Source organism: Coregonus clupeaformis, chromosome 7, assembly GCF_020615455.1.
Source record: "Coregonus clupeaformis isolate EN_2021a chromosome 7, ASM2061545v1, whole genome shotgun sequence".
NCBI lineage: Eukaryota > Metazoa > Chordata > Actinopteri > Salmoniformes > Salmonidae > Coregonus > Coregonus clupeaformis.
Window position 1 is genome coordinate 1,346,390 of NC_059198.1, and position 24,351 is coordinate 1,370,740.

Below are 24,351 nucleotides of genomic sequence, written 5' to 3' on the forward strand. Positions count from 1 at the left end.
TCTTGACACATACAACCTTTTCCTTCTTCCACACACACACACAGTCTTGTACATCTAACCTTGTGGGGACACACAACTCAGTCCAACTAAAAATCATATTTTCCCTAACCCCTAACCCATACTTTTTCCTTAACCCTAACCTAAAAACCTAACCTTAACCCTAAAAATAGCATTTGACCTTGTGGGGACCAACAAAATGTCCCCAAAAATGTTTTTGTTTAAACACGTCCACACACACACGGGGGATGTTGGCTAGTGGAAAGAAGATGAGGCGCTCGCACACACACACTTACTGGCAGACTTGACAGGTGACGTCTGATTGGAGGCCGCCGGTGAAAATTTGGTCAATGATGCAGCTACAGTGGTTCGGATTGTTGGCCTTCTTCCCGTTGTCATCTCCTAGGTAACCAACAGAACACAGATAGAGAGCGAGCACACAACACCCACTGTGGACGCACTTTTAAAGCTCTCTCTCTCTCTCTCTCTCTCTCTCTCCCCCTGTCTCTTCCGCTCTCTCTCTCTCTCTCTAGCACCTCTAAACAACCTCTACCTTACTGCAAATCAGAGGCCTCCTTACTGCCGGGACCCTCTCTATGTCTGAGTCAGACCTGTCTGTGTCATTGCGGTGCAGTGGGGCACATTGTCATTCCCCCCACAATGCTCTCTGTCCCTTCGGTGCGCGGCATTGTCACTTTCCCTTCACTCAATCCCTTCAGTACATTTCCACTGGTGCCGAGTGCGGACAACACTGCATTATGGGTAGATTTGACACAGACGTGTCTCCTTGGCAAAAGTGGCGTTTCGATTGACACAACTGAGGATTCAGCGCATGCAGAATTTATGCAGGCAGACAGACGTGACAAATCTGTTCTCTCTTATAACCTATTTCAACTGTAGGCTAACTGATAATATTCCGTTTTAAACCACACAATGACATTGTAAATCTCATACATTTATCATACATCTTGTCTTGACGAAAACCACTCTGGTCTCTGATTTACATTTACATTTTTACATTTTTAGTCATTTAGCAGACGCTCTTATTCAGAGCGACTTACAGGAGCAATTAGGGTTAAGTGCCTTGCTCAAGGGCACATCGACAGATTTTTCACCTAGTCGGCTAGAGGATTAGAACCAGCGACCTTTCGGTTACTGGCACAACACTCTTAACCACTAAGCTACCCGCAAGAAGAATCAGAACATCTCTCTTCGGTTACAATACACTCACACTGTCTGTACTGCAATGAGTGCAGTTACACTGAAGATATACAATATATTTCAACTGCCACTTCTCTTTAACAATACTACAGTATTATACTGTATTTATGAGTAAGTTATTAAGTGAACCTTTACTACAGTATTTAAGTAATAAGTTAGGAGGGCGATACTTACGGGTGGTGTCTCCTTTGCAGTGCCGGTGCAGCACGTCCAGCGCTGCGATGAGGAACTCATGGGCATCCTGTTGCTCGTAGCCCGCTAGGTGACGTGCGTGAGTCCACACCAGGTGCAGCAGCCGGAAGGGAATGTGGGGCCAACGGTGGCCCGAGTAGAACTGTGGAGAGAAAGTAGGTTAGTGGGAGAACAGGGATTTAACATCTGGCAGCCATGTTGTTAAATTTACCTACACTCAACTTGTATTTTCACTGAAAGGGAAAAGTGCCTGTTTTTCTTTGTATAGCTGACACATTAGCACAGGGATTCCAAACTTTTTTGGGCCCACGACCCCATTTTGATATCCAAAACATTTAGCGACCCCACCATGTAACAAAGGTGTTGTAAGTCAATTGCCAATGTTAACTTTTTTAAAAAAAAATTATTGGAGCTATGACAGTCTATTGCAAATCAGTTTTACAGTACTTTTGACAGTATTTCTAGCCGAAGGAAGTATAGTTTGAAGTGACTGAAATGCATCAGAAAGGTATTGGGAAGTTCAGAAGATCATCAGACAATAATTTTGTATGATCTTCTCTGTAGAAAATAACATAATTGATGATGTTCTTTCCCCCGCAGTTTGATTTAGTGCCTGGTCTTGTCCAATCTGTTTGGACAAGACAGAGTCCTGCGCGGCTTGTAAAGTGAAACAGAAGACACACAAGTGTTCCTGAGAGTCTTATCTTTCAGCGATGGGGTCATACTACTTTGTAGCTTAAACCGTTCAAAAGATAGACTCACAGTTGTAGGAAGAAAACAGAAAACGCTCTTTACTACTAGCGGATACTAGAGGTTACTGACATAACCCCGGTTCTATGGACCAAGCAGTTAAAAAATATAAATAATAATCAGGCGACAACACATGGGAAACACTGCCTTACCACTACATGAGCCCATCGACATCCGTCATCTAACTAACTAACTAACTAACTAACTAACCTGACTTGAATGAATTTCTCCAAGCATCTAACATTAGTGTAAGCAAATGCTAGCATCCACTAGCAAATGCTAGTGACTGTTAGCAAACGTTGGTAAATGTTAGCAAATGCTAGTAACTGTTAGCAAAAGCCATTATCTGTAAAAAAAAATATATATGCTAGAACCTGTTAGCAAATGCTATTATATGTTAGTGAATGCTAGTCACTGAACTTCCAGAGAGAGAGTGTGTGTGAAACCAGACTGCTGAATCTCCAGGTTGCTATGGGGATTGGATGATTGACAGTCTAGGTCAGGGTGTGAGATGGAGAGAACAACACCATAATGAAAAGAGTGCTCTGCTTGAATGCAGAAGCAAGCCTATTACAGTACACACCTTTAATCTCCTGACTCACGCACACACAAATAAGCTTATATCATGTATCTTACAGGCTCTTTGGTCCTGCGCTGCGGTTTGAAGCAGGCTGAGTCTATAAAAAGAAGGGAGACGGGGAGGGGTTGTTCAAAGACCATCGCCTCCCTGGCTGAGAGGAGCTGTGTGGGTACAGACTCAGAGGAACAGACCCTCTTTCCTGGTACTGATGATGGTGCTGCATGCGCCAAGTTCAAAGGAGAGGAGGAACGCGTGGAGCAGGAACGAGCAACGTGATTGGGAGAGAGGGAAGAGAAGTGTGTGCGTGTGCATGTGCGTGCATCTGGCTCTAAGGGACAAGAACAGAGCGAGAGGGACTGAGATATGCGCTCTAGCTGAATAGTTATAAGCAAGCACAAAATGTTTGTTCTGAAACTTTTATTGTAGTTCCATTGTAGCATGACAAGTATTCTCCAAGGGTATGCTTTTAACTTTTCTCCTTGGTCTACTCTAGACACTAGTTGATTCACGCTGTCACATCTGAACACTAAACGGTTGCTCCTCCATGTGATGAAGGTGAATGGTTGCTCCCTCCCTTTGTTCTAGCTGAACGGATCAGCCCACTGAGGCCGCCCTGGGAACACCTTCCTAATATTGAGTTGCATCCCCTTTTGACCTCAGAACAGCCTCAATTAATTGGGGCATGGACTCTACAAGGTGTCGAAAGCGTTCTACAGGGATGCTGGCCCATGTTGACTCCAATGCGTCCCACAGTTGTGTCAAGTTGGCTGGATGTCCTTTGGGTGGTGGACCATTCATGATACACATGGGAAACTGTTGAGCGTGAAAAACCCAGCAGCGTTGCAGTTCTTGACACAAACCGGTGCGCCTGGCACCTACTACCATACCACGTTCAAAGGCACTTAAATATTTTGTCTTGCCCATTCATACACTGAATGGCACACATACACAATCCATGCCTCAATTGTCTCTAGACTTAAACATCCTTCTTTAACCTGTCTCCTCCCCTTCATCTACATGATTGAAGTGGATTTAACAAGTGACATCAATACGGGATCATAGCTTTCACCTGGTCAGTCTATGTCAGTGGTTACCAACTCCAGTCCTCCAGTTCCTCCAACAGTACACATTTTTGTTGTAGCCCCAGACAAGCACACCTGATTCAACTTGTCAACTAATCATCAGGCCCTCAATGAGTTGAATCAGGTGTTTTTTTTCCGGGGCTACAACAAAAATGCGTGCTGTCGGGGGTACTGGAGGACTGGAGTTGGTAACCACTGACATAGACTGACCAGGTGAATCCAGGTGAAAGCTATGATTCCTTATTGATGTCACTTGTTAAATCCACTTCAATCAGTGTAGATGAAGGGGAGGAGACTGTTCAAATATTAATTTTTAAGCCTTGTCTATGTCCTGGAAAGAGCAGGTGTAATGTTTTTTATATACACACCAGAGAGTGAGAGGGTGTGAGGAGGAGAGGAGGAGGAGGAGGAAGAGGAGCAGACAGACACCTGAGCACAAGTTCTGTAATGTTCAGGGGGCATTGAGTTTATTGGATGTAATCTAACCAACTGACTGTACTAAAGACATTCAGAACTGGTAGTGAACGATTGGTAAGGAGGCTAGCATTTAGAGATAAGTATGGAGACACACACTGAGACACATACACACAGAGACCGACAGACAAAGACAGACACCCTCCCCCGCACCCATCCCCTCACACACAGACTGGTGAGCTGAGTTGATATAAAATGCCAAACACTGTAGCTCTATAATACGGCAGGGCATTCTTGTTGAACTCAGTTCATTCCACTCAGACAGAGTTGTTTCCCTCCAGCTCCACAAAGCAGTGATTCAGTCAGTGACTCCCCTCTGCAGTCATTCTATCTCATATGTTTTCCTTTGGCCTCACAAACCCTTAGAAGACTGCATTTGACCGCCCTAGGGTTGCAACATTCCAGTCTTTCCCAGAAATCCCAGTTGGAGGACTCCCTCCCTGATTATTCCCTCCTGATTCGGGGAACTGGGATTCTCCAACAACAAACATTTCTGAAAAACCTGGGAAATTTGACGGAATTTAGCAAATTGCAACCCTATCCCCACTAGCTCCGGCCTTACCTCCTGAAAGAGTTGTGACATCTCACACACCAGACAGGAGTTGGACTGCATCTCACACTTGTGCCTGTCGGACAGGAAGAAGTCCCGCAGCAGGGGGGTGTGGGTGAGGGCCTGGACGATGCAGTTCATGAAGCACGTGTTGCCCAGGTTGATCAACCCTCGTAAACCTGCCGTGGGGGGGGGGGTTTAGAGAGAGAGGGGGGAATGTGAAAAAGTAGGCCTATCTTCGGGACAAACAATCAAGAGGGGTACAGTTATAGGTGCATTCTCCTGCAACAGAGAGAGGAGTACATTAAGGTCTAACATTGCCATCTCCTGTAAAGGAAGCTTTAATTTACTTTATTTATTTGACAGGGACAATGAAAAATAATAAACAGTTCTGTAAATGTGCTAAATTTCACCATGGTTTGGAATTATGTAATGTAGTCATGGTTTGGAATGATGTAATGTAGCCATGGTTTGGGCTAGTGTAATGTAGCCATGGTTTGGGCTAGTGTAATGTAGCCATGGTTTGGGCTAGTGTAATGTAGCCATGGTTTGGGCTAGTGTAATGTAGTCATGGTTTGGAATGATGTAATATAGCCATGGTTTGGGCTAGTGTAATATAGCCATGGTTTGGGCTAGTGTAATATAGCCATGGTTTGGGCTAGTGTAATATAGCCATGGTTTGGGCTAGTGTAATATAGCCATGGTTTGGGCTAGTGTAATATAGCCATGGTTTGGGCTAGTGTAATATAGCCATGGTTTGGGCTAGTGTAATGTAGCCATGGTTTGGGCTAGTGTAATGTAGCCATGGTTTGGGCTAGTGTAATATAGCCATGGTTTGGGCTAGTGTAATATAGCCATGGTTTGGGCTAGTGTAATATAGCCATGGTTTGGGCTAGTGTAATGTAGCCATGGTTTGGGCTAGTGTAATGTAGCCATGGTTTGGGCTAGTGTAATATAGCCATGGTTTGGGCTAGTGTAATATAGTCATGGTTTGGGCTAGTGTAATATAGCCATGGTTTGGGCTAGTGTAATATAGCCATGGTTTGGGCTAGTGTAATATAGCCATGGTTTGGGCTAGTGTAATATAGCCATGGTTTGGGCAGTGCAGACGAAAGCTGTAAGCTGTGGTCCACCACGAAGGCCTGAGTGAACAGAACAGGTGAGGCCCAGCGTGGAGCCTGGGACTGGTCCAGCCTTTTTGGCCCAGGAATAGAGCTCTCGGCTGGTGGTTAAACTCTCCAGACTCGACCCACTCCACACCCAACACCCCAAGGCCCTGAGACAGCTGGTAGGACTCTCTACAAGTGTTTCATTACAGCAAGCGGGAGGGAGAAAGAGAGAGAAGGAGTGAGACTGAATGAATCAAGATATATAACTGCAGAGAGAGGCAGAGAGAGAGGACAGAGAGGACAGAGAGATCTAGAAAGAGATCTAGAAAGAGAAGAGGAGGAAGAATGAAACAGAGATATGCCTAAACAGGTTTGAATCTACAAAGAGTGTGAGAAACAGAGATAGGCCTAAATAGGTTTGAATCTACAAAGAGTGTGAGAAACAGAGATAGGCCTAAACAGGTTTGAATCTACAAAGAGTGTGAGAAACAGAGATAGGCCTAAATAGGTTTGAATCTACAAAGAGTGTGAGAAACAGAGAGCGACAGACTGAGAAAGGAAGCGAGAGAAAAAAAAAGAGAGAAAGAGAAGACCACCCTGTTGTGTGAACTTGTCATTGAAGAAGGAACAGAGCATTCTCTCTCTCCCTCTCTCCCTGGGCTACTGCCTGCTAACCTGTGGTGTTAATCACTCCAGCTGACCTTTCAGGCCCAACTTAAATACATGAGTAACCCTGGACTATACAGACAACACCACAGACAGTCTCTGTCCCTTACACACACACACACACACACACACACACACACACACACACACACACAGCTGTCTGGGTGATGAAATCGACCATGCTACCATGCTAGCACTTCATAAGGACGTGCGGACAGCGGACCAGCCTATATCCCACCAATGGTGCAGTTTGTAGTGATTTTCCTTCGCTTTGGATTGTGCCGTAGTAACTCCAGCTCTCGCTTCGTAGGCTCCCACGTCGAGTATTTCTCCCCTACACCTGGTCACAAAGACAGAGACATCGTTGAGACATTGACGAAACCAACAATATTTTCAACCTGAATCTTGATGAAGGTAGCCTGTTCCCAGATCTGTTTGCCAACTCTTCCGGTCACTGGTGTGACAATTACCATAGGAGTTGCTAGGACAGCACAAACAGATCTGGGACCAGGCTATGATGAAGGTCTATTGCAGGGATCATCAACTAGATTCGGCCCGTGGGCCAATTTTTTCTTGAATGGATAGTTGGGGGGCCGGTCATAATTACAAATAATTTGTAGACTGCAAACTGACCGCAAGAAGCCCAAACATATATAATATTTGACTAAAACAATTATTTCAAACCTTGAACATCTGTATACGATCATATGTCTATTATGAGTTGTAACACTTGAGAAATCCATTGGAGCTGATTTGCTGGTGTTTTTACAGTAATTTATGTGCAACAATAAATTTTTAATAATAACTTATTTTATTTTTATTTTTTATTTGGGGGGGCAAAATAACACCACCCATGGGCCACCAGTTGGGAAACCCTGGTCTATCGAGACCAAAACATTGGTACAAAGATCCATTAAATCTGTGGAGCATGAAGACCACCAGTGTGCTGGAGTTTCTTTTCAAACCTGAACCTAAGGAAATTCTAGTGGCATGCCTCAGGGGTTCATTCTAGGGCCAGTACTACTATTCACATTGTACATTAACCATATTGGTTCTTCAGTGAAGAACTGTAAGCTACACTTTTATGCTGATGACACTGTGCGAGTGTTCCGCTGCAGTCATTTGTATGTGGCGCTGCGCCACGACAAAATCATTGACGCCACGCCCCCCAAAATATGGCACATGAAAAAACAATCTGCTAAGGGTGACTTTGAAGATTCTAGAACAGTCCCCATTTACTTTTCCTCTGCAAACAAAACAAGTAATGAATAGAAAAATCTGACTACCCCATAGTAGAATAGTTTATCTAGTTACCTAATCGGCTTTTTGTTGTGTGTTCTATGCGAGATAAATATTACTCTCGAGGCACATTCAAGTCACCACCTGAAAAGCAGTCAATGCACATGTCTTGCAATCGCGGGAAAAACTGCAGTTTTAATGGCCTTTGTTAAAAAGAGGGGGATCCCAGCTTTCCATTCCTACTTTATTTCTAAAATATATGCAAACTGCATCTTTTTAAACCCAGAGGTTTTAGCAGCGCCATGATTACGAACATTACTAGTCTGCAATTCGCTGTGAGTGCATAGGTGAGAGTGGGGCTAAATGCAACACAGGGAAATTGCAGAGTAACTTGGGGTAAAACAACACCCTACCTCAAAATCATTGTTTGGATTGACTAAAATTGTAATGAGATAGATTACATTGTTTGTTGAGCAAGAGTAGTGGTAACCAGGGAAAGTGCTGGAGGGGGGGGGGGGGAATGGTAACATGAAATGGTTTCTGTGAGAAGTGCAGGCAGTGTTATCCTGGATGGTGGTTTAGCCCAAGTTACCCTAACAGGTAGGGCTACATTATATTAACTTTGTTTAATTCATCAGATGCTAACTAGTAAAAAAACATTTGGGATCTAGCTAATGATTAGCCCAATAGGGTAAATGCAGATAGGCAACCCCATGCTTCAGCCTATTTATTTATAGCCACTATGCTGCATCAGTTGGGCTACAGGTTATAATTCTTATTGCAAATAGCATACCTGATAATATGGACCATGCATAGGCTATATGTTAACATAATTTAAACAAATAATTTTACCAATATGGTGTTAGCATAACTTCATCATCATTCATTTTGGGGAAAGTAGTCACAAGAACTGAGCTTTTGGTGACCAATTAATTCCAAAGGTGTTCGATGGGGTTGAGGTCAGGGCTCTGTGCAGGCCAGTCAAGTTCTTCCACACTGATCTCGACAAACCATTTCTGTATGGACTTTGCTTTGTGCACGGGGGCATTGTCATGCTGAAACAGGAAAGGGCCTTCCCCAAACATTTGCATCAAAGTTGGAAGCACAGAATCATCTAGAATGTAATTGTATGCTGTAGTGTTAAGATTTCCCTTCACTGGAACTAAGGGGCCTAGCCCGAACCATGAAAAACAGCCCCAGACCCGTATTCCTCCTCCACCAAACTTTACAGTTGGCACTATGCATTGGGGCAGGTAGCGTTCTCCTGGCATCCGTCAAACCCAGATTCGTCCATCGGACTGCCAGATGGTGAAGCGTGATTCATCACTCCAGAGAACACGTTTCCACTGCTCCAGAGTCCAATGGCGGCGAGCTTTACACCACTCCAGACAACGTTTGGCATTAGGCATGGTGATCTTAGGCTTGTGTGCGGCTGCTCGGCCATGGAAACCCATTTCATGAAGCTCCCGACAAACAGTTATTGTGCTGACGTTGCTTCCAGAGGCAGTTTGGAACTCGGTAGTGAGACAATTTTTACGCGCTATGCACTTCAGCACTCGGCGGTCCCTTTCTGTGAGCTTGTATGGCCTACCACACGTTGTTACTCATAGACATTTCCACTTCACAATAACAGCACTTACAGTTGACTGGGGCAGCTCTAACAGGTCAGAAATTTGACGAACTGACTTGTTGGAAAGGTGGCATCCTATGACTTTAGGCGTCAGTTGTCAGAGCAGCTTACCGATCACTGCACCTGTACACAGCCCATCTGTAATTTTTTATTTATTTATTATTTTTTTGGGGGGGGGGATGGATCAACTTAATATTGCAGATAGATTGTATCTTCTATCAATGTAATTGTCTGCATCACTTCCAATCCCCCATGTTTTTATTTATTTTTTATATATATATATATATTCCCCTTTATTACTTTTCAACCCCACCATCCTTTCCCTACTTGGAGTAAATTAGTGAACAACAACGCCCAGGCCTCTACTTCCGGTCTATACTTACTATCTACACCTTATGGACAGAGTTAATTTTACAATAATTCAATATATATATATATATATATATATATATATATATATATATATATATATATATATATATATATATATATATATATATATATATATATATATATATATATATATATATATATATATATACACATATACATATACATATTTATTTATTTTTTGCTCCTGAACTTCTTCTACTCTCAACCTCTCCGATCATTTTCATGATGTCCATCCGGTTTGCTTCTAAATGCCATATCTTTCTAACTGTGCTCTTTCCCAAAAGCTCCCAACATACAACCTATATACTTATTATGGACACAGTATGCTTACATTATTAGCTATCTTTGTTATTATTTGTTGTTATTTGTTATTAGTCCCATCCTTCAACTCTATTCAATACCTCCCATCTATCTCTTAACACCATCCATATAGGATTTCTATTTGCCATATATATTTCAACCATACTGTGATGTTTTACAAAAGTTCTGAACCTTTCTATTCTCATTGCTTCTACAGATTGTGAATTAAAAATAAACATTTTTGCTAAAAGTATTATTATATTATTGATTGATTGACTATGACTTTTCAGATCACCCAGTAATGCTATCTGCAAGGTTAGTTCCAGGTAAATATTGCAATCCTTTAGCCATTCCTGGACCTGTGTCCAAAAACAAGCTACAAATGGACAGAACCAAAACAAATGATCTAATGATTCTATCTCTTCACAGCAAAATCTGCAGAGCTGGGAAGATTGTATCCCCCATATAAATAACATTCTATTGGTAGCAAGAATTTTATATAATAATTTAAATTGAAAGATTCTAATTTTTGAATCCGGTGTCGTTTTGCGTGTCAGTTCATAAACACTATGCCATGGGATCGAGTACGTCAAAGATCTCTTCCCAACTATTTTGCAATCTATATGGGACTGCTGTCAATCCTTTGGTCCTTAAGTGAAACTGATATACTTTTTTATTTATCACAGTTTTCCTTAACCAATTATGTTCTTTAATGCAAGGCCGACAGACAAGTTCCTTACTTTCTCCCCCTTCAACTTTCCTCTTCCACTTTTGCGGTAAGGCTGCAATTATTTGGTTGTAATTTTGGGTAGAGCAGACATTTCCATATGTTTTTGTTAGCTGCATGTGCGACATAACTCCACCAGTCCTACCGATGATATCATTTACGAAGATTATACCTTTTTTAAACATTCTGTCAAAAAATAAAGGTTTTTTGTCAATTAGTATATTTGAATTTAACCACAATATTTGTTGCATTATTTGTTCTGTCGTTACTGGAGGATTAAATTGAAATTGCAACCAACTTTCTATGGCTTGTTTTAGAAATAGTGACATTTGGGAGATTATTTCCTTTTCAAATAACTGAAAGTGAGAGGTTGTAATCTGAATAAAGGGAAAAATACCTTTCTTGAACAGTGGGTGAGACAATCTTACTAATTTGCTTGAGAACCAGTTCGGATTTAAGTATAACTTTTGGATGACTGAAGATTTTAGTGATAGGTCTAATGCTTTAATATTTAATAATTTCTGTCCTCCGAATTCATATTCATTATATAAATATGCTCTTTTAATTTTGTCTGGCTTGCCGTTCCAAATAAAATTGAATATTTTTTTCTCATATAATTTAAAAAACTGTTTGCTAGGCGTAGGCAAGACCATAAGCAAATAGGTAAACTGGGATAATACTAAAGAGTTAATCAGGGTGATTTTCCCACAAATTGACAGGTATTTACCTTTCCATGTTAGCAAGATCTTATCTATTTTTGCTAACTTTCTATTAAAATTTATTGAAGTGAGATCATTTATTTCCTTTGGGATATGTATTCCGAGTATATCCACATCACCATCAGACCATCTGTAATTAGCCCATCCAACTATCTCATCCCCATATTGTTATTTATTTTGCTAATTTGCACCCCAGTATCTCTATTTGCACATCATCTTTTGCACATCTATCATTCCAGTGTTAATACGAAATTGTAACTATTTTGCACTATGGCCTATTTATTGCCTTACCTCCATAACTTGCTACATTTGCACACACTGTATATAGATTTTCTGTGGTATTTTTGACTGTACGTTTTGTTTACCCCATATGTAACTCTGTGTTGTTGTTGTTGTTTTTTATCGCACTGCTTTGCTTTATCTTGGCCAGGTCGCAGTTGTAAATGAGAACCTGTTCTCAACTGGCTTACCTGGTTAAATAAAGGTTAAATAAAATAAAAATAAATAAAAATGACAGTGCCACAATGAAAGTCACCGAGCTCTTCAGTAAGGCCATTCTACTGCCAATGTTTGTTTATGGACATTGCATGGCTGTGTGCTCGATTTTATATACCTGTCAGCAACGGGTTGAAATAAATGTAAATAGCCGAATCCACTAATTTGAAGGGGTGTCCACATACTTTTGTATACATAGTGTATGTGAATGCAGCTGCCACTACTTTAAAATCACTAAATGCAGTTTATCATAGCTCCCCACATTGTGATCTGTATCAGAAAGGTTAAATAAATACAGGCTAAAATACATGAAGGAATATAAATCAATTAGACTTTTTTTGGTGGACTAGAGATAATGGAAAAATAGACACAAAAGTAGTGTTGCCTGAATTGCTGGAGACCAATAACACCGTACCTTGCAATTTCCAGGCTTTCCTCTGTTCTTCTTTGGCAATCTGTTCCATCTCTTTGTCGTATATGTAGTCTTGACACACAAAACAATATATTCCACCATATAATAAGTCTATTGCTGGAAGGGAGAAACAAACAAACAAAAAGAGAGAGAGAAAAAAAGAAAAAAGAATACACAATAATTAGAAATAGATATTTCCTACAGAACAATAGCTTCGTATATTTAACGTCTAACCTCGTCATTGATGTGGCCAGTGAGTGTGTGTGTGTGTGTGTGTGTGTGTGTGTGTGTGTTCCACTACTCTCAGCTCTATTGATTTGAGCTTTGTGTCATTCCATCTTATTGCCGCTTGCATTGGAGAATTAGAGAACTATCACATAGGGAAGGTGTGTGTGTGTGTCAGAGTATGTTTTTTTGTGGGACTGTGTGTGTGTGTCCATCACATCTAACCCCCCTGCTCTTTCCACTAGCCTATGTTCTCCAACACCATGGTAACAATACCTGGGTTCTTCTGTTGCCGTGACAACCAATTTATTCATAGGTTGCACCAAGTCGCTTGGTCGCCTCATGCCATTGTTATGAACGTTCTCAAGCCGTGGTGATAAGCCCAGTCATTCTGGACGGACGCTGACTACTATTTTTTCTAAATTACACTATAGTGCCTGGAAATACGATGACATTGCTAAAGTAGTCAAATATTTAGTAGGAAACAACTTTGCCAGCATTATCATGTCGTCAAATTTACTTTAGACAGATGGCAACGTTGTCATTAGCTAGCAAAGTTTGTCAAAATAACTAGCAACGATAACATTAGCTAGCTAAAATCCTGTGGCCTGCCCTCAATCTTAGCTAGCTAGCTAACGTTATACTGCATCTAAAGTCAATCTGGTAACATCAAATTGATGACAAAAGGTTTTCTTACTAATTATTTGCCTCATTTTTAATGTTATAGTATTTCCAAGCCACTGCAATGCCCTTTTGATGAAATCGTCATCACCGCTCATTAATGATGCATTGAGAAGAATGCTCAGCCGGGCATCAGTCCAAAACAAACGTTCAAAACAATATTGTGACGAAACATGCAACTCATGAATATGATACGTCTAACTTCAATTGAAAAGGGTCAATTGATGGATTGTCCTAAAAATCTATACAGAAAATGTGAATGGAGCGTGTTTGTGCATGCGCGTTCATCTCATCTCATGGTGTGCGTTATCCATAAGATGAGAGAGGAGCTAGCTAGAAGAAGCTCATCATCTCTGTGTCCAATGGCAACAGGCATGCACTGAGAAAGCCCTTGGACTGATGCAGTAACCATGGAACCAGAAAGAAGGAGAGAAAGAGTTCTGTGTACATCACACAGAGGAAGTTAAAAATAAACCTGACAGACAGGAGAGGGGGATGATGAAGGAAGTGAAGGAATCCAGAGGAACAGCTGGGAGTCAGGGGTTAAGTTGATTAATGGTGCAATGGCACAGTGAGTGTGTGAATATGTGTGTGTGCTCCCGTGGAAAGCCCTAACCTAATTAACACTGTAGCGGTACTCTGGGGGGCTGAGGGGCAGATAGGAGTGGGGCTTGATGACAGGAGCGACCGACATGGCTCAGTGTGTGTGTCAGAGGGTGTGTGCGTATAGATCAAAACCTTACTGTGACACCCCCCCCCAGAACAACCTTCTAATCCCCATCACACCCAAATGGCACCCTATTCCCTTAACAGTGCACTACTTTTTACCAGAGCCCTGTGGGCCCTGCTCAAATGTAGTGCACTAAATAGAAAATATTATACTTTGATAATTACCATGTAAGAATCACAGGGTCATCCCTATTCAATGTGGTTCAGGACTAAACATGTCTAGCCCTCCCACATAGCTGACTTGGGAACAGAGAGGCTTAGAGAATGACATTTGTCTGGCTAAGACTAAGCACTGGCTCCCAGTAGATTGTTAATGCTACTGGGAAAGATGGGTTCTGCTCAATGTCTCAGAAAAGGACAGTTCTCTCAGGCAGAGAGGCCTGAATTGTATTTTGGTGTGTGCGTATGTTTGTGTGTGTGTGCAGCACAGCTTGGAGCTAGAGAATGTTCTGCAGTGATGTCAATTGTATCTTCTTCGCTGTGTGTGTGTGAGGCAGTGTGCTAGTTTAGTGGACATGACAACATAAGCTAGCACGTGCACATCTTACCTAGGTTGTGTCGTTTGTTTTTGCCGTGCTCGTGGATGTGTTTCTTGGTGAAGCAGCCGAAGAAGACACAGGACAGGCAGGAGTGGAGCCGGTTCAGGTGGGCGCCGCACATGTGACAGATACACGACTTGGCCTGCAGGGGGCGAGAGGGAGAGCGAGCGCGAGAGAGGAGAGGGAGAGCGAGAGAGGAGAGCGAGGAGAGCGAGAGATGGGAAAGAGAGGGAGGGAGAGAGAGAGAAGGGAAAGAGAGGGAGGGAGAGAGAGAGAAGGGAAAGAGAGGGAGGGAGAGAGAGAGAAGGGAAAGAGAGGGAGGGAGAGAGAAGGGATGAGAGAGTCAGAATAAAAAGGGAATATACATCGACATCTTCTGAGCATTGAGAGGCAGATGGAAACCTAGACAGAGAGGGAGGCTGGCGTAAAGAGATCTCCCTGCTGGCTTGGGCAGACACACATACACACAGTCATGTGATCAGATCGTTTAGGAGGAACACTGAGGCTGCGTCCCACTGTTCCCTACATAGGGCTCTGGTCAAAAGTAGTGCACTATGTAGAAAATAAGGTGTAATTTGGGACACAACCTTGCACTCTCCAATAAATATTGAGATGAAGTAGGGCTGTGGTGATCATGACATTGTCAACCAGTGATTGTAATGCAAATAACTGCCAGTCTCACGGTAATTGACTGTTTATTAACATAAACACATTTAGCATCTCCTGGCTTCCACGCATAGCCTACAAGCCACTGATGAGGACCTTGGGAACATCTACATTTAAAAAAAAGTCTAATAAATCCATTAAATATAGCCTACACCATCACAATATATCCATTATTTTAGACAGGTCTAAAGAAACATGATATGAAGAAAATGTAGCCTATTTCAGAAGAACAGAATAGCATCTTCTGAGTTGTCCTTATGTTAGGCCCTGAGCTAGCTATGCCATATGGCTGTGGGCTATACTACATTTACGTCATTTAGCAGACAAGATTTGAATTCCGTGGCATTATTTGATATTATTTTATAGTATGAAGAATAGGCCTACAATTGCACATAGCTGAATAAAATAGAAAGGATATTTACCCCAAACAATTTCCAAGGGACTGCTATTCTGTGTTGAGCGGTTAACAAAGAAACAGGTCATTTATGCATCTTTAGTTGTGATAGAAATGTTAGGCTATATATTTAGATTTGTAATACATTCTAAGGCTGCATGATGCCACTAATGATGAAAGACATGAGCTCTGCTCCATTTCTTGCGCAGGCTGCACACACTTCAGTATCTCATTCACAAATTGACAAGCACTTGACAATATTGTCACCCATCAGACTATTTTTAATGTAATATGTTCTTTACATATAGCATACTAATATAGGGTATGTGTGGAATTATTTTTGATTTAGAATGGCCCACATAAAATGTTTATGTCATCGTAGCCTGCACTCGAATAGCAAATGGAGGTTATGTGCTGTAACGTTTTTAAAATGCAAGCATAGGCAGCGCGTCCATAAGGCTAGTGGAAGATTTCCCTAAAGTAAATGTAATTAAATTCAGCCTACTCCTGTCTATACAAAAATAAATGTAATAATTCAAAATAGGCAACTAAAGCATGATTTGGCCACAGAGGATCATTAGCTTCTTTTTTAATTTTTATATTAAAAATATATTGCCTCCAGTCGGAAGGAAAGGCAGTGCGCGCAATTTGGCCAGATTATTGTTTAGTTGCGACTGTCTGTGAAAAGTAGAGAGGCCAAGCCAGGCATATTGCAACATTTCAAAATACAATCACAGGAAAACATAGTTTGGAAAGCAAATGGTTATTGCTGTAAAGAGAAGACAATGAAAAGACTAATGTCTTTTAGTTATCAAAATTCTCAACATCTTATTGGCACCAGCGGAGAGCATCAGCAATATCCCCGGTGAGTGCGAACTGCGCATATATACTTAATTTAAAAATGTTTTGGGGGGGGACAATAATTTCCTCCTCCAGTTTAGATGGACGTCATATTCTATTTGTGTCTCCCCTGCTTGTAGGCCTATTATATGGACAATGTTGTTTTTACTGATCCGTTTGTCTTTGTCAGTAGAGTAGGCTAACTGTAATTTAACCAATTAAAAAAAGATTCTGCTAACGTCTCCAGTCATATAAAGTGTAGTAGAATTGCATGAAATGTGTTTATAAAAGGCCACATTTTTCTCATGCAAAGAAAGAAGAAACATATCTGATATAGCCTAGGTCTACTCTACACGCGCTCAGCCATGCACTGAACGGTCTTTCTTTGCATACAGTGATTTAGTTATTTGATTAGCCTAAATTATGACTATCCAATCTACTCATCACATTACGAATAGTAGGTCTGCAAATGCGATGATGCACGGAATGCTTTATTATAAGGGTGCATTTTTACAGTGAAAATTAGCTTCCCCAAACTTGAAACTCGCGCACCACCTATGTATGCCAAGTATGCTACACCAGTTGTAAAGTGGATTAATGTTCTTCATTTTAACAATAAATATAGCAGCACGAAAAAGCTGGGATCCTCTTTTAAATAGTGGCCAGTCAAAACTCGATTGCGATTGGGCAATGACTGGGCTTATAGGAACACGTTTCACTAGGCTCTGTAGGCTATGTGCTCTCCAACCGTGTTCCAGACGTCCTAGGCATGTAGGTTTGGAATTTTCTGGCCATTTAGTTGTGATACAAACCTTATCAAAACATATAGGCTCATGGGCTAGGCTACATGATGTGCACGACTATGATTTGATAAAGTCGGAAAAAAAGGCATGCGCTGTTTTTTGTCATAGATTGCACACACAATACATAATTCTCAAGTGATAATATTGTCACCCATCAGACTATTCTCAATTTAATCTTGTCTTTACATATACTAAATAATATAGGCCTGTGTGTGAAAGTAGTTTTGATTTAGAATGGACCATTATCATTCACCTGTCAGAACAGGTGCACGGGAAAAAATACATGTCATCGTATGCACTTAAATAGCGAATGGAAGACGCTTTCCCACAGTTCATTTTCATGCCAGCCAGATAGGCTATTCCTGTTGTAAAGGAAGCACTGTGTTTAATATTAATTAATAAATATAGTAGGCCTAGCCTATAGAAAGCTGAACAGATCCTCTTTTTAATAGAGGCCATCAAAACTCAGTTTTATCACGTAATTAGAAATATTGCGCAACATGAGCTCATGGGCTCTCATGAAGTGTTTGATTTGATTTTGGACTGCATTTATGTCAGAGTGATTAGAGGGACAATAGAACGCTGAGTACCAGGCCATTAGCGAATGGCAGTTAGCAAGTTTGGTAGGCTACTAATGACCATCAGCGGCATCAGAGCGCAGTTTTGGAAAAGCCTAGTTACCATGACTAAACCTTCACGTGGAATTTGACTGCGGTCATGATTCGTGACCGCCGGTGTGGTGGTAATACAGTCACTGTAACAGCCCTAAGATGAAGGCAGACAGAGTAGTGATGGTTGGGTCCTTTGAGAAACCCCATGTGGTCCGATATATAGAGCACAAATTCTGCTTCTCCACGCAGTACACCATGCTCCTGATTGGATTCATGCATGGTGGGAGGAAGCATCTTTGACACACTGACAGCGGCTGGAGTGTGTGAGTGTGATGCTAGAGATGATCGAGGGATTTACAGAACCATTAGAATGCCTTGTCTTTAGTGGAGCTGCCACACTGAGCTCTGCAGGGCCTGAGGCCACAGCGAGAGGAGAGAGAGACGTGGTGACGGGAGGGAGGGGGGGGTTGTGTGTGTGAGAAAGAGAGACAGCAAGAGCGCAAGCGAGCGACATACAGACAGCCAGCCAGCCAGACAGAGAGATGGAAACAGAAAGGGGAACAGAGAGATAGAGAGAGAAAGAAAGATGGAGAAGAGAAGATGTGTTAACGTGTGTTGGAGCTCAGGAGTACAGAGAGTAGAGATGTGCTGTATGAAGAAATATTCTGGAGTTTTCTCTGGCAGCAGAGAGAAAAAAGGAGAGAGAAAGGGAGCAACTGAGGACAGAGAGACACACGACCGAAGACAGTCCCTTAGCCCTGATAATGCTCTGACGACCGAAGACAGTCCCATAGCCCTGATGCTGCTCTGACGACCGAAGACAGTCCCATAGCCCTGATGCTGCTCTGACGACCGAAGACAGTCCCATAGCCCTGCCTGAAGCTGATGGGACTGACAGAGCAACCATATGGAGGAGCTCTGTACTGTAGTGATGACGAACTGGAGTGAGACATGGAATGAATACAGGAGAGAGAGAGAGAGAGAGAGAGAGAGAGAGAGAGAGAGAGAGAGAGAGAGAGAGAGAGAGAGAGAGAGAGAGAGAGAGAGAGAGAGAGAGAGAGAGAGAGAGAAGAAAGATGGACAGAGGTGAGATGAGGGAGAGAGAGGAGAGTCAAAGATGGAGTGCTAGAAAGGAGATGTGAGAGAGAAAGAGGTCTATTCAAAGCCATCAGGACACAGGCTTGTCACTAAGTCACCCGCTGGGCAGAGGAAGAGAGGGAGAGGAAATAAAGGTGGAATAGAGCAGGAGCAAAACAAAAGACTAAGCCGCAGCTTAGTATCCATTTCAACCATGTTTCTAGAAATCTGAGTAAGAAAATAGTGCTGGGGAGTGAGAACACAGTAACCACCTAAAGTAACCAGGAGATGACGCTCATTCATACACACGACCTAGCCAAGGTATTAGGCCTACAGCAAAGAACACCTCCACACAAAAGGTAGGCTACAGCCACCTGACGAACAGCAACACAATGAAACAACCCGACACCATTACGACAGCATGGAGAACCATTGTAAAGGGGTCATAAAAGATCCAGCCTGGTCTCAGTTTCACTTCCTCCACATTATATCACTATGAAACAGTGTGACTGGTTAGGAGAGGGAACAGTCACTGTGAGAAACACTCATGACACAGAGACAGGCCACAGTGTAATGTTTACGCATTTACTGGCTTTCTATCTGTCCACCAATGTGGCATTGAGGAGGCTGCTTTTTTCCCCTGCTATAACTTAGTCATTTAGCAGTGACCCTGTCTAGCTATGGCTCCCCACCTCAAACAAATTGAAGCCTTTGTTGGTTTTGCTTGAATGTTGTGGTGTTTGAGTCACTGGATGTTGCTTCCTAAGGCTTTTCTCCCTCACAAGTAAGAAAACATATATTTGGGAAACACTTGCTACAGTGACGGGCAGATCACCGGGTGCCATATGACAGCATGGTGAAAGAGCTGCACCTTGCAGTTCTGGCCAGCAGGGGGAGTGTCTGGAGAAGAGATGCACTCACTGACAGCTATCCGATTTCCCTCCCATGTCATCTCCACAGAGCCCAGAGTAATGCTGCCGGCAGGCTGCAGCCACTACAAACACCTCATCATAGAAGGACCAGACACACTGTGAGAGAAGACTAGGCTATTGTCCACCTACAATGGTATGACTGCCATGGGGGTGATAAGAGAGCAGTTATATCATCATATCACTGAAATAGGGCACACACACAGTCTATGTCGCTGCATGGCCTTAGAAGCACGGGGAGGATTGTGATGACGGAGCAGTAAGCTGGACATTCAGGGCCACATACAGTAAGCTCTGTTCTCATTCGGTCTGGCGTGTGCGGGGCTTATCACACTGGGATGAATGGGATCTAATGGAGAGGGGCGGGGTCTAATAGTGACTGACAGGCGCAGGAGAATCACATTCAGACTGGGGCCTGATAACACAGACAGGCTAGCTAGGGCTCTCCAACCCTGTTCCTGGAGAACTACCCTCCTGTATGTTTTTACTCCAACCCTGTACCTGGAGAGCTACCCTCCTGTAGGTTCTCACTCCAACCCCAGTTGTAATTAACCTGATTCAGTTTATCAACCAGATAATTATTGGAATCAGGTATGCTAGATTAGGGTTGGAGTGAAAACCTACAGGACGGTAGCTCTCCAGGAACAGGGTTGGAGTGAAAACCTGCAGGACGGTAGCTCTCCAGGGACAGGGTTGGAGTTAAAACCTGCAGGACGGTAGCTCTCCAGGAACAGGGTTGGAGTAAAAACCTGCAGGACGGTAGCTCTCCAGGAACAGGGTTGGAGTTAAAACCTACAGGACGGTAGCTCTCCAGGAACACGGTTGGAGTTAAAACCTACAGGATAGTAGCTCTCCAGGAACAGGGTTGGAGTTAAAACCTACAGGACGGTAGCTCTCCAGGAACAGGGTTGGAGTTAAAACCTGCAGGACGGTAGCTCTCCAGGAACAGGGTTGGAGAGCCCTGGGCTAGACACTATACAGCCAGTACCACCACACTCAATGACATGTGCAAGAGATGATGGAGAGTAGAGAGAGGCTGAAAGGCAGACGTTAGATGTAGGCTGATATGAACGAGAGAGAAACAGAGAGAAGCAGAAAAATACAGGCCTAAAAGAAGCAGAGAGAAAGATTGAGAGAGACAGAAGCAGAAAGAGGAGCAGATAGAGAAAAAGAGGAGAAAGAGAGTGAGAGCCATGAAGTGTGATCGTGATCATCAGTAGACAGGCAAGGCAGGCTAGTGCTCTAAAGACAGTCACGCCAACACCTCATTATCATTAACTCTCTGCTCCAGCCCCTCCCCCCTCAGCTCTTCAAGAGAGATGCTGCTGTTGATTCCTTCCAGCACCCCTCCTAACCTTCTGCATTGCACCAGAGCTCCAGTCAAAACACAGCTACCCCTGTCAACGCTGCAACCGCACCCCCCTGCACCCCAACCCTCGAGCCCTCTTCCCTGGGTAGAAAAATCCACTCCCCCCCCCACTGTTTCACCCTCTCTGGTTCCCATGCAGCCTGCCAGTCAGACCCTATACTATTCCTCAGTGTCAGCAGTAACTCTCCCTCCCCCTTCCTGAGGCTTTTAATGTCCTATTAGATCAGCTATAGATCAGGCCGCTGGCTGATATGACTGGAATCCAGAGTTTTACAGTTACTAGCAGAGGGAGTGTCTCTCTCACTGCATCTCTCCATCGGTTTCAGGCCCAGGGAAAGGGAGGGGCAGGGAGAGAGAGAGAGGGAGAGAGGCAGACAGGCGGGGCAGGGGGAGACAGGCGGGGCAGGGGGAGACAGGCGGGGTACGGGGAGACAGGCGGGGCAGACAGGCGGGGCAGGGGGAGACAGGCGGGGTACGGGGAGACAGGCGGGGCAGGGGGAGACAGGCGGGGCAGGGGAGACAGGCGGGAATGCGGGGAGACAGGCGGGGCAGACAGGCGGGGCAGGGGGAGACAGGCGGGAATGCGGGGAGACAGGCGGGGGCAGACAGGCGGGGCAGGGGGAGACAGGCGGGGTAGGGGAGACAGGCGGGGCAGGGGGAGACAGGCGGGGCAGGGGAGACAGGCGGGGAAGGCGGAGACAGGCGGGGCAGGGGAGACAGGCGGGGCAGACAGGCAGGGCAGGGGGAGACAGGCGGGGCAGGGGGAGACAGGCGGGGAAGGGGGAGACAGGCGGGGCAGGGGGAGACAGGCGGGGCAGGGGGAGACAGGCGGGGCAGGGGGAGACAGGCGGGGCAGGGGGAGACAGGCGGGGCAGGGGGAGAGGAGGGTTGGGAGAGAGGCAGGTCCTCCACAGCTAGGGAACAGACCATGAGAGCAGTGACTCACCACACACCGTTTCACATGCAATAAGCCGCTCTGCTGGAGACGGACACACACGCAGGCGTGAGCGCACACACACACACACACACGATCATAAATAGACACACTGACACGCACACCCTTACAGACATTAACTCTCACACACAGGCTTGTCCTCTCCTCTCCTCTGCGTTTCTATATTTAATAGTGGGGAGGTTGAGGGAGGAGAGGAGGGCGTGGATGCTGATGCGCCAGTGCTGTTCTGACTGACCCCCTGAGGGTGCAAGCCAGGGCTGTGTCAGATGACGTCCCCCCTCCCCCCCTCCCTCTCTCTAGTTTCCCCTTGACTGACTAACGCCTAGCCTGCCGGCCCCAGTCTCACTGAGCAGGACGAGACAGAGAAGCATCGCCGAAGACGTGTGGCATAGACTAACCATCTCTCTACCCCTCTACCATTCCACTGTACTACACCCCTACTACGTCCAGTTCCTCTGCTGTCTGAACCTGCCACGCACACACCTTGCTGCCTTTACCAGGCCCCATGTAGAGACACCTTCCAGCCAACCTCATCCTGTGGAAGCAGGAGAGACATGAAACAGAATAGTGAGTGCGCACTATGCAGCATGTTCTCTCTAAGCAGCAGCATCATCATCACATTGCAGAGCTGCTTATGGAGACGAGCTGCTTTGATGCTACCATGATCAAATGGTGTTTGGTGACGTTGTGCTGCTGTTCAGACATGTGATGTGTGTGATGAAGGGTGTATATTCAGTATTCAGACCCCTTGTATTTCTTCACATTTCATTGTGTTACAAAGTGGGATTAAAATGGATTTGTCATTTTTTGTCAACAATACTCTTATGTCAAAGTGGAAGAAAAATTATTAATTATTTGTTAAGATTAATAAAAAATTAAATAACTAAAATATAGTCGTTGCATAAGTATTCAGCCGTTTTGTTTATGCAAGCCTAAATTAGTTCAGGAATAGAATTTGGCTTAACAAATCACAAAAAGTAACATGGGCTCACTCTGTAAAATAATTATTTTTAAATGACTAACCCGTCCACTGTCCCCCATGCATATATTATCTGTAAGGTCCCTCAGTCAAGTATTGAATTTCAAGCACAGATTCAACTACAACGACCAGGGATCTTTTGGAAAGCCTCATAAAGAAGGGCAGTGATTGGTAGATGGGTAACACTAAATCAGACATTGAATAGCTCTTTTAGCATGGTCTAGTTCAGGGATGGGTAACTTTGATGGGAGTGGGTGCCACAAAAAAATCAGAAATCATGGGGGAGCACAGTGGCAGTTTAACAGCTTATTTCCGGCAATTCTACACATTTTGCCATAGGGTGGAGAGCAATGTTTGCCGTTTTTAATATGATATCTGAGTGACAGTGACTAACACAATCAAATGGGGGCCCCCTATCGGTAATTTGACCATGATTACTACAAGTTCAGATAGCTGGCTAGTGTTCAACGGCTGGGATGGGAGAAAACTGAGGATCGATCAACAACATTGGAGTGACTCCACAATAATGACCTAAATGAGAGTGAAAAGAACAAAATACAATTATTACAAAACATGCATCTTGTATGCAACAAGGCACTACAGTAATACTGCAAAAAAAACATGGCAAATGAATACACTTTTTGGCCTAACTGTTTGGGGCAAATCCAACACGTCACTGAGTAACTGCTTCCTTATTTTCAAGCATGGTGGTGGCTGCATCATGGTATGGGTTTGCTTGACAGCAGCAAATACTGGGGAGTTTTTCATGATAAAAAGAAAGCGGGTTAGGGCTAAGCACAAGCAAAATCCTAAAGGAAAACCTGCTTCAGTCTGCTTTACACCAGACACTGGCAGAGAATTCGCCTTTCAGCAGGACGATAACCTACAACAAGGCCAAATTTACACTGGAGTTGATTACCAAGAAGACAGGGAACGTTCCTAAGTGGCGAAGTTAAAGTTGACTTAAATCTGCTTGAAATACTAATGGCAAGACTTGAACATTGCTGTCTAGCCATGA

At 43.7% G+C, this 24,351-nt stretch overlaps 1 protein-coding gene across 2 annotated transcripts in view; it reads right to left on the reverse strand.

The window, feature by feature from the left end:
- LOC121568726 (ubiquitin carboxyl-terminal hydrolase 22-like) overlaps positions 1–24,351 on the reverse strand; it is a 63,482-nt gene that overhangs the window by 15,072 nt on the left and 24,059 nt on the right. For both annotated transcript variants that reach the window (XM_041879127.2, XM_041879128.2), the window contains 6 exons: positions 14,720–14,852; positions 12,540–12,653; positions 6,860–6,961; positions 4,859–5,025; positions 1,393–1,552; positions 294–399 (listed from right to left, as the gene is read on the reverse strand). In XM_041879127.2, coding sequence (XP_041735061.2) covers positions 294–399; positions 1,393–1,552; positions 4,859–5,025; positions 6,860–6,961; positions 12,540–12,653; positions 14,720–14,852 — 782 coding nt within the window. The remainder of the gene's footprint in view (positions 1–293; positions 400–1,392; positions 1,553–4,858; positions 5,026–6,859; positions 6,962–12,539; positions 12,654–14,719; positions 14,853–24,351) is intronic.